The sequence below is a fragment of the Octopus bimaculoides genome, chromosome 8 (assembly GCF_046866305.1).
Source record: "Octopus bimaculoides isolate indiv1 chromosome 8, ASM4686630v1, whole genome shotgun sequence".
NCBI classification, from domain to species: domain Eukaryota; kingdom Metazoa; phylum Mollusca; class Cephalopoda; order Octopoda; family Octopodidae; genus Octopus; species Octopus bimaculoides.
The window spans coordinates 84,357,518-84,369,423 of NC_142935.1; the positions used below are offsets into that span (position 1 = coordinate 84,357,518).

General features: G+C 36.6%; 1 protein-coding gene across 3 annotated transcripts in view; it reads left to right on the forward strand.

Annotated features, from left to right (window-relative positions):
- LOC106877635 (uncharacterized) overlaps window positions 1-11,499 on the forward strand; it is a 41,902-nt gene extending 30,403 nt beyond the window's left edge. The window contains exons 1-2 of one of the 3 annotated variants that reach the window (XM_089356726.1): window positions 272-394; window positions 11,032-11,499. In XM_089356726.1, coding sequence (XP_089212852.1) covers window positions 11,036-11,296 — 261 coding nt within the window. In that variant the 5' untranslated portion in view covers window positions 272-394; window positions 11,032-11,035 and the 3' untranslated portion in view covers window positions 11,297-11,499. Of the gene's footprint in view, window positions 1-271; window positions 395-11,031 lie in introns of those variants that run through there. The other 2 variants (XR_016242928.1, XM_089356727.1) reach the window with 2 other exon arrangements.
- Window positions 11,500-11,906: the final 407 nt, after the last annotated feature.

Genomic DNA, 11,906 nt, shown 5'->3' on the forward strand with positions numbered 1-11,906 from the left:
ATGAAGAAACAAAGTCAACTCGTGTGAATTTTCCGAAACTCTTCTCCCCATCCTCGGAAAAAACACTTTTTCACATTGAGTTCCAATATAATCTGAATCTATCCCACCTGAAGCATATTTGTAGAAAATTTCATTAAGCAATATCCATTTTTCTGTAAGTCACGAGGAAACATTTAATTACGAGCACACACATGTCAGATTAGAAGTTATTTGCTATTTATATCAGAGGTGTTTTCCACAGCTGGTTATTTGAAAGTGATGGTATTCCCCCAAAGCTATTTATTCTGTATATCAGAGGTAATTCCTGAACTCAAGGTATTTCTTTTAAATCAGTGACAACAAATCATTATTATACCTGTTTCGTGTAGGGCCGGCCTGCTTTCAGGTGAATTTTGTAAGTGCTTTTTTCTATTGATAATTTAATTTCTACCTTCTTACTAATACTAACTACATTATATAAACAATTATAATTGCTGGAGGTGGTAAGCAAAGAATATAAATTTTCATGAGTAAAAAGCTTTTAAGAATATATATATATATATGTGTGTGTATATATATATATATATATATATATATATATATATATATATATATATATATATATATATATATACTATTAAACCTTGGGAGAGGCATTATGCCAGTAATAAACACACACACTGGTTCGGTCCTTTATTTAGTTATAAACAGTATTTAGTTTTTTTTTTGTTTTTTGTTAAATCATTTCATTGCAATCTCTTCAGTAACCCGTCTCTCCATTTCCATTTATTTTGAATGTATGATTCAGCGTTGTTTTGAAATTGTCCGGTATGAGCATGTGAGTGTGTGCACACTCGCATGTGTGCATGCTTATATGTAAGCATGTGCGTCCATATGTGTGTTTGTTAAATTTCATTCATATCAGATAAGATAGAGACTTTGGACTTGGTTTTGGTTTTCTCTGTTATTTTCTGTTTTCTTCGTAAATGCATCCTTTCATTTTCACATTCAATGTTCTGTAATTTATGTGTGAACAAAATTATCTACGTGTAATTTGCTATTCAAAATTGGTCGTGTTTCAGTTATGAGGACCGACTCTTGTATTTGCTGTAACGATGTGTCATTGGGGTGTCTAGACAGGATTTCTATGCTAATCTGGTCCAGTACACCACCATGTTGTTCTTTGGCATGCTGGTAGAGCACTGAGGTTTGTTCGTGGTTCTTGTAGTCCCTCCAATGTTCATTTACACACTCAAAATTCTCGCCGTCTTTCCGTTTTTACAATCACCATCCATACAGCTTATTCTGTAAACCACATTTCTGGTTTTGCAGTTGATACCAGGACTATATTTGCACACAATGCAATTCTCTTCTACACACCTTGTCCTTCTGAAGGGGTATGTTTTGCATATTATCGATCTAATGGATCTCCTTGGTTTTTCTATGACATTTATCTTCAACTTAGTACTTTTGAGGATTTTTCTGAATCTACGGGCCAGTTGTCCGTGTGGTGTGGCATCTATAAACATTACTCCTTGGAACCTGTTGGTATTGTACCACGTGTTCTTTCTGTTTGTTTTGTCACTAATTCTTTGTAGTCGATTCCACTGTTTGTTACGGTACCTAGGTTGTGTTCCATCTGTATCTTTGACAACAATCTCTTCAAATTTCTTGCTAGCTCCTCTGTACACTCGGATCCTATCTTTCTGGCTGTATCCCGAAAACTGCATGCGATGCATGAAGTCTTGTGTATGTCTTTGTCTCTCCCAGGGACTGCACAGGGGTGGGGGGATATGTTTCTCATTATTCTGACTAAATCGGCTATTAATATATTAATTTTCACACTGTGTGATAGAGCTGAATTATTATGAATAACATACTTTGAAGATATAGGTTTCATATAATATGAGTGGAGGATTTGAACTTTGTCATTAATTGTTTCTAGCCAAAGTTCTGTGTCAAGTACCGGGAGTCTCTTGTTTAGGTGTCTTGTTGGGTAATCTATTGTTACCTTGATGCTCTGGTGTATTGCATTAGCTATATTCTGGATGTTTTCCATCACGATCTTCTCATTCTCTTCAGTCTGAATGTTTGATGGTGTTTTGACTCCGATGTTAATGTCATCCACATATCTCCCGTACAGTTTGATTGTTATTGAGTGCTCCTCGAGAGTTTCTCTCAGCTTTTTGTCCCACCAGGTCATGAATAGGCTCGCTACGTCCCTGGATACACTGACACCAATAGCCGCTCCTTGGACCTGCATGTATGGATTTTCATTGAATTTAATTATATGGTTCTGCAGGGTGGTCTTCAGACTTGCACCTACAGCATGTGCAACCATTTTTCGTGTTTGGATATTATCCTCTGGGTCGTGGGTGGGTGTATTCCATCCATTCCAATGCTCTGCGGTGGTTTTTCTAGCAGCTGATGTGATCGTAGGTGGTCTACCCCGTCCTGACCTAGTGGGGCAGAATCTAGTTAGGTCGTGGTGATCTAAGTATTCATTATTATAAACAAGCTTTAGGAGGAGGCCTAGTTCCCTTGTGTTCACTTCACGGAAGGTTACTTCACTTTCCAAAATAATTTCCACACATCTCTCTACGGCAAAGTCAATGTCAATGGATGGATAGAGAGATACTACATCCATACTGCCTATAATACAACCTGTCAGGTCATGGGAGCAGTTACATTCATTGACTCTGCTGAGGAAGTCCTCTGTGTTTTCATGTATCATCTTACTGTTTCTTTAGTCTCTTTGTTGATTGTATGTTTTTAATTATTTTTAAAAATGTTATATTAATATATTTGCATGTGTTTACTTTATGCATATTTCAGTATGATGTATACCTGTCATGTATTTGTGTACATCATTAATATATAAGTGCATGTGGATGTATATATTCATATATAAGTTTATATGTACATTTATGCATTCATGTGACTCATCCAAAGTTGAGTAATGTTTTCATGCTTGGATTTGTAAACCTTGATAAGAATAGCTGGTCAACAAAGAACTTGTCTCAAAAGCACAGAAAAATATGCAATATGCTAACACACAGAAAAATTAAAAGAAAATACGTGGGTGAAAAAATCTCGTGGTGTGAAGAATCATCATCATCATCGTTTAACGTCCGCTTTCCATGCTGGCATGGGTTGGATGATTTGACTGAGGACTGGCAAGCCAGAAGGCTGCACCAGGCTCCAATATGATCTGGCAGAGTTTCTACAGCTGGATGCCCTTCCTAACGCCAACCACTCCGAGAGTGTAGTGGGTGCAACGTACCACCAGCACAAGTGCTGGAAGGCGACGCTCATAATGATTACACTCAAATGGTGCTATTTACGGGCCACTAGCACGGAAGCCAGACAGCTGCTCTGGCAATGAACACTCATGGACAGTGCTGTTAGTGCTCTACTGGCACAGGTGCCAGTCATCGGATATGGTTCAATTTCGATTTCGATTTCACTTGCCCCGACATGACTTCGCAAGCAGAGTTTAGTGTCCAAAGAAGGAGAGGTTGGCATGGGTGCCAGTTGTCGGATTCGGTTCAATTTTGATTGCGGCACAGACAACACTGGTTGTCATGGTAACAAGCTGCTAATGCCACACTATCAGTTGATTGGATAAAATTACCCAAATTTCCCAACTTTAATTCCAAATAACATCAGATTTATAAGGGAAAGGAAAGGTTCATGATACCGGTAGAGTATCACCTTCTCCCATTTTTTGTCTTACGGATCTGGATGGTGAAAGAAGAAACTCACGAGTGGATGGAATTCAATAATTGTTTATTGTGATTCCCGATCTTGTGTCCCGTTCTAGGTGTCCATCTTCATGGCAGCGCATGGCTTGTGGCATCTCCACTCACGGGAGGTACATTACCTCTGGAGAATATCATATGTGGTTAGAGTCCACTGTAGCTGCCTGCTTCGTAGTATCCCTCAGCGTAAGCCAGCTGGAGAAGACTAAGAGGTTGAACACCTTTCGTACCTGCTTAAATAGCTGTTGTCAAGGAGAGCCTCATTGTGGTGTAGCTATCCATGGCCATTTAATAAAATTATGAAGAATATTAACGGTGTCGAAGAATGTAGCTAACTCCAGAATCCACTTTATTGTGTTAACCATGACAAGGTGCAACTGATGATTAAGACAATGAACATATGGTTTATGTTTTTTAAGTCGATTCTGAATTTTTCTTTGAATGCCATCTATTTTGCCAGATATCATAGGAGCACCATCGTAGCATTGTGACAGCATATGCTTAGGAACAATGCCAAGGTAGGTTCATCCCTCAATTAACAAGTCAGCCAATGTTACAGTATCATAATGTTGAGCAGTTGGCATTACAACTAAGTTTTCCAGAAACCTGCCATTTTTTCAAGTACTTAAAAACAATCACAATATTTTCAATATTACTCAAGTCATGCGTTTCATCACATTTCAGCGTAAAGTAAAGAACATCGGAACATTTTATTTCATCGACAACAAGGCTGACATTGTATCTCCTCAGTGATTTCATTTTGCATTGCTGCTGAAGTATAGGTCGTTTGTTTGTTTTTTTAATCATGCTGTAGCATTCCATTAGCTTTGAATCTTTCTCTAATGTTTATTGGAATAATTTCATAAAACAACTACAAAGCTGTGTCTCACCTTCCGAATAAAGATCTTCAAAAGCTTCATTTTCGTTTCCTCAACAAGGCAATTCATTTGCACAAAGAAATGCACAATATCAACAATTGAATTGATATAGTAATGGTTTTTACTCAATTGATCATTTTAAAAAATTGAAGATACGAATGTTACGGATAAATGCTTGTTGTGTACACTCGAGTGAAATTCCCTTTTCCCCTTTATTTTATATATGTGCATTCGAATGTAGCTGGTAACAGTTAGCCTTTGGCCACTATTTAAATACCATTGTGTCCACTACTCTGATTGGTTGGTATTGGCACAATTTGCCTCTTACTCAATTGTGCCAACTGCCGAGTATAACCAATCAGAGAGCCTAAATACGATCACGTGAGACAGCCTGTTCTCAACCCAGTTTTTGAGCCTACAGCTCCTTATAATAACTCATCTACTCCTAGTTTCAAGGTCTTTTGGTTCCAGACCTTTTAAGGTCTAGCCACTGACCACACAAGACACAGCCAGTTACAGCTACAACACCACAGCAGCCATGTTGAGATTCACCAACTTCGTCCAACAGCATTACAGCAACCTCTGTCTTCATTGCCTCCATCATATCATGTTCTCAACGTTGTCAACATCATCTCTCTTTGTACACAGCTCAGCTAGCATTTCACCCAGGTTCCAACACTTCGCTGTTCATGAATTACTTCATGGATCAACAGCGAATATACAACCTGCATGAACTCCTGTATCAAGTGACCCAGGTAGCAGTATCATAGCTATGACTTCATGTTTGACATGTACCTGCAACCAGCTCAGCATCATGGCCGCAACTTCTTGATACTGTATTTCAACTACTGTGTACTAATGACTATGAACTGGTATAATTTATCTTACTTGTGTCTATGAACTTACCTCTCATTTTGATGGCTATAAACACTTTCACTGTCTCCTTCTGCATTGCCATCCTTATATGTACTTAACACATATGCATACATCTATGCTCACATGCACATATACATCTATGTTCTCATGACGGTCTGTCTATTATTCTGTATACATGACACACACACAGACACACGTTTACATGTCAATAAATCTTCTCTTAATCATTCTACGTGGTTGTGTCTCCTTTTTCTCTCTGGCACTTATAAGTACCATTCAATTTATATATTTATTGCAAGGGCCAATTCTCATCTAGCATCACACGGTCCCTTACACGCTGTTGGCGTTCCTTCCATTTTACTATAGCTTGGATATGGGCTGCAGAGTTTGCATGATTATTCAAACCTTTTGCATGATGCCATTTAAAATACCCATCTTTAATAAAGCAAGTATCTGCTTGAGCAGAAGTGCTAAAGTGCTGACAAGGAAAACAAAACAAGAATTTCTTTGGAAGTGAATACTCTAACCATGGACGACCGGAATACCAGCTTGATGAGAAGTCACGTTTCTGATTTCCATAAATCTTTGGATCAAAGTTTGCTAGAACTGGCTGCACTGGTTGGCAGTTGACCTGTCCTAGATCATACAATGAGGGTGTCAAAGACTCTGCAAAACTAATACTACCTTCCTTGCGCTGCGAAACTTCTTTGTTTGCAATTCTCTTCTGTTTAGCTTTTGATGAATCAGATTCGAAATTCAGCGATGATTGCTTCAGTTCTCTTCTTCAGCATCAGTTCATTATTATACCAACACTCCGTAGTACACTGACCTAAAGGTATTCTTCGTTGAGGCAGCCTACACTAATGTCAGTTGAGTAAAAATGATTTAATCAACACTTTATACTGATTTATATATATGTAATGACAGGGCGAATCATTTGTGACGTAAGAAACCAAGTTTTATAAATTTATAAATTTTAGAGTCAGTACTCTGGTTCTATATTCGGGTCCGTCACCAAACTTTGATGCTTAGGGTGGCTTCAAAACAATCTGTTATAATTTATTGATAATAATAATAATATCTTTTATTGTGTCTGGGGAGAGTTATTCACTTTTAGTGCCTTATTACTTAACACACTCACCAGTTTGACTTCCACTCATTTATTTATTTTTTCTAAAATTTTTGTTGCGTCTTGTAACCTTTTCAGTAGTCGTTGACTATTAGTGACTATTGAAAAGGTTGCAAGATGCAACGAAAAGTTGAGAAAAAAATAAATAAATGAATGGAAATCGAACTGGTGTGTGTGTGTTAAGTAATGAGATACTAAAAGAGAATGACTCTCCCCAGACATAATAAAATATGCTTCAACACATGAATTCACATAAAGAATCTTGCAAACCAAATATAAAAACGAAATAATATGTTTGTTTATATATATATATATATATATATATATATAAACAAACATGGCTCAGTGGTTAGAGCACAATCATGAGGTAGTGAGTTCAAGTCCTGGACTGGGCTGCGTGTTGAGTTCTTGAGCAAGACATTTTATTTCACATTGCTCCAGTTCACTCAGCTGTAGAAATGAGTCGCGATGTCATTGGTGCCAAGCCATATCAGCCTTTGCCTTTCCCTTGGATAACATTGGTGGCATGGAGAGGCGAGGCTTGTATGCATGGGCAATTGCTGTTCTTCCATAAACAGCCATTCTCAGACTTGTGCCTCAGAGAGTAACTTTCTAGGTGCAATCCCATGACATACATATATGTATGTATATATATATATATATATATATATGCCAAATTTAGATTGGAGCCTGGTGTTACCATCCGGTTTCACCAGTCCTCAGTCAAATCGTCCAACCCATGCTAGCATGGAAAGCGGACGTTAAACGATGATGATGATGATGATGATACATATATATATATATATATATATATATATATATATATATATACATAACAAATTAAAAGGGTAAAGGATTATCAATTTATTAATTCATTAATAAATCAACAATTAATAATTAATAATTTTTACCAAGCCCATCGGTATGTAAGCACCATTATTGGTGGAGAACTTATTTAAAAGCTCATATATATTTATAAACATAATTAAGGGATCAGCAAATATTTGCTTCACCATATACCGAAATTCAGAAATAGCAGCTAAAAAAGCTGAGAATCCCACAGATAGCATCACTTGTAACTCACAAAGGCAAAAACAATGAAAACTAACCATTCCGAAGGTTAACTGTAGACGCGTTTCTGGATTATGAGTGATAGATACTCAATTTCCTTCATCAATACGGTATTCCAGCAGTAAATTCGACTATGCTAGCAAACTGTGCATATATATATATATATATATATATATATATATATATATAATTTTGAATTAGAAGCAGCTCTAATAATGTAAACATTACTAATATCACAAACTGAAACACTTATTGGCTGTGGAATTTCATCCTGGGAAATGTCCCTTTAAAATGTTGAGTGTCAAAAAGCACTGAATACCTCAAACCAGGTAAATGGATTATCCTGTAGATGAACAAAGATGGTGGATATCAATATTTCGCTGTTGTATTATCTATCTAACAGTTGTGAACTCCATGTTTAATAGCCTTTCATAATACCACTTGTATGCCTCTTTCTTTTCAGAAGCACTAAATAAAAATATACTATTATCCATCTGTACACACTTCTCACACACAACATCTTAATTTTCTTTAATACACTGTCTTATAATCTGCAATACATCACACCTCTGATCCCCATATTGTAGAATAGTGGCTAATCTCCTTCTGCCTCCCATTTTATTATTTAAATCTGTCGCCTAACTTCACTTCTAGCTACCTGGTATATTTCACTGCTACCCCCATTCTTCCAATCCTTCCAAACCTGTCTTTTCACTTTTATAGCCTTCTCTATTTCACTGATTCCACCACCATGTCGCTTTTAGTCTGGCTGGCACTTTGCATCAGCCACAGATTTGTTTTGTAACTTACGGTAGGTTTTGTCTCTTGGAATTTCCATATCTCTCTTTTCAGACTGGTTTGTTTCTCAGTCCTGTCCTTCTAGCTCTAAGTTTGAAACCACTGAGCAGTAAACTATACTGGATTGTACCTTTTTTATCTGGGAAAGACTTTGCATTTATAAGTATCTGTTTGTCCCCTTTTCTAGTGAGAATGTAAGGAATCTGACTCGTATGCTCACCTGACTTGTAATTGATCAGGTGGTTAGCAAGTTTCCTGAAGTTTCATTTACATTCTTCCTAACTAGAGAAAAGCTATTTCCACTAGGCATACCCTTACATCCATTGGCGTGCTGTTGAACATCTGTGTATATATACTCTTTTACTTGTTTCAGTCATTTAACTGTGGCCATGCTGGAGCACCGCCTTTTAGTTGAATAAATCAACCCCAGGACTTATTCTTTGGAAGCCTAGCACGTATTCTATCAGTCTCTTTTTCCGAACTGCTAAGTTACGGGGACGTAAACACACCAGCATCGGTTGTCAAGCGATGTTGGGGGGGGGGAGGGGGCAAATACAGACACACAAAACATATACACACACATACATATATATATATACATATATACGACGGGCTTCTTTCAGTTTCCGTCTACCAAATCCACTCACAAGGCTTTGGTTGGCCCGAGGCTATAGTAGAAGACACTTGCCCAAGGTGCCACACAGTGGGACTGAACCCGGAACCATGTGGTTGGTAAGCAAGCTACTTACCACACAGCCACTCCTATGCCTGTATTTATATATGTGTATTTAAATCATAAGTTACTGTCTAATTGTCTGTGGTGATGAAGACAGGAATTCTATCACTAGCCATGATAAATAGGTGATTGTCATTCATCATTGAGGTCATCTGTACATGTATGTGAGTATATATCAGTGTATGTGTGTGTATATGTATGTGTGTGTCTGCATGTTTGTGTGCGTGTGTGTGTGTCCTTGTCTTGACATCATGTGATGGTTGTAAAGAAGTATCACCATCACACAAGCAATGTTGTTCTTTTCCTGTCTTTTGTAAAAAAAAGAAACATGTCTGGTTATGGGGAAATTTTACCTGGCTTGATAACAAAGGAAGGCTGGTGATAGGGAAGGCATTCTATATCTGCCTGTGAAAAATCTGCCTCAGCAAACTGTGTGTGTGTGTGTTTGTGTAACTGATGCAGAAGTAGAAAAGTAGGCATTAAAATGATGATGACAACAATAACGGTGATGACGAAGATAATATATATCAGTGGTTTGCAACCTTCTCACTACCAAAGACACCTTTTATTTAAATGAATTTTCTTATGGACCCTAGGATATTGAAAGGTCTGTTAGCTTAACTACCTTTGTGGACCATCAGAGGTCTGCAGACCACAGGTTGGGAACAACTGATATATGTCATCATCGATAATTAACATCCATGTTCCATGCTGGCATAGATTGGACAGTTTGACAAAGAAGCAATGGATCAAAGGACTGCATCATGCTCCAGTATCTACTTTGGCATGTTTTCTGTGGCTAGATGCATGCATGCATGTACACACACACACATGTACATGCGCGTGCACACACACACACACACACAAACAAACAAAAGTCAGGAGTTATGAGAAGTGAATATATGTATTTAATCATTTGACATCCTTGAATTGTTGGTATAACTATGATGTTCTGGTGAGCTGTTGAGCTAGCTTTCTTTATTTGTATTGATTTGTGAATATACAGTTGTACCGTATAATGGTGAGCATACATTTTAATGCAAACATATACACATAATTTCTTCCATACTGAAATTATTATTACATGTAGAATGCTGCAAAATGGTTGTAATCCTAAAGATGTCAAGTAGTAAAAGAAATATATTCACCTCTCATACCTCCTGACTATTTATGTCTTATATACTTCTCAGGAAATAGTTTCATCAATCAGATCTTCTGGATTTCAACTGTATAGTCCCTCTGCAACAAACTTCTCTGTATTGGACTATTATTACAGTTAGCCAAGTCCATAAGAGGAACTTTCTGTGATAGCCATACAATTCCTTGAATCCATATCTTAAACTACAAATATATATATATATATATATATATATATTAATAGAAAAGACAACAAAAGAAAGAAAGAGACCTCGATATTATGTAAATAGAGGAATTTATCTGTAAAAATATGTGACACTTATTTGGTAGCCATGATAAAACTCTGAGTTTCAGATGCCGGGGCGGAAACCTATGCTGCCATCTCTTCAGTTATCTGGCCATTGAAAATTCCCGTGAAAATGACCGTTAAACAAAGGGAAATTACTGTGTGGTTGACCGTTATTAAGACAAAAGAGCTATAGACTGCTAAGTAAGGGGAGGGAGTAAAGGTAAGGGAGTAATACTATGAACTTTTTTACTCCCTTTACCTATTATCAATTGAGCTCTTAATTACTGCAAATTTATTCTTTTGATATTTATACATCGATTCTCTGTAAGGATGTATAGATGTGTATATTAATTACATTTTTCTTTTTTATCTTGTAGGAAAATGCAGATTTTTATAATGACATGGGAAAGCAGGACTATTACTATAGAAGTTCATACTTCAGATACTATTGGAAATGTAAAATCTAAAATTCAGAATCACCAAGGTATTCCAACAGATCACCAACATTTGCTCTATAATGGAAAAGAATTAGAAGATGACAAAACACTTTTTGCCTATGAAATTGAAAACAAGACAACACTTTTCTTAGTTTATCGACTGCCAGGTGGTATGAAGATTTCTCAGAAAACTCTAATGAGTTAAATGTTGAAATATCAAACAATCTAAAAGTAAACATTAAATACAAAGAATACATTCTATTATATGAACAGCATTTGATCAATTAAACAATCAAATGAAGAAGTTAGTACTTCTCTGATGTCATATCAATACATTGTTAATCATATAAATTCGATGTGTATAATTAACTGTAGTAAATTAACCAAAATAAACATGTTTATAATTAAGTACATAAATCACAATTTGCGTTTCATTCTGGGCACAAATTTTACCTCCTGAATTTCTTGTGATAATCTTTTTGAATCTGTACTTTGTAGTTTGTCAATCTCAAGTAGTTTTTTGTCAAGAAGCCCTTTCCTCAACAGTCTGCTCCTAATTGACTTACACTAAATATTTCATGTAGTGCATCATGTTGGATTCAAAAAAGTTAACTTGTTAGTAGTGTATCAGCTTGACTATAAAATAGCAGTTGTTAATGATATATTTCTCCAACATGTTCCACTATAAGGCCTTGTCTTTGTATATACCAGATGCTATGTAATTTATTGGCTGTCTATAGTTAATATGGAAAATACCTATATGCTAGCTTGTACACTGAGGTAGTTTGACAATAATATTACAGTAGATCCAAGAA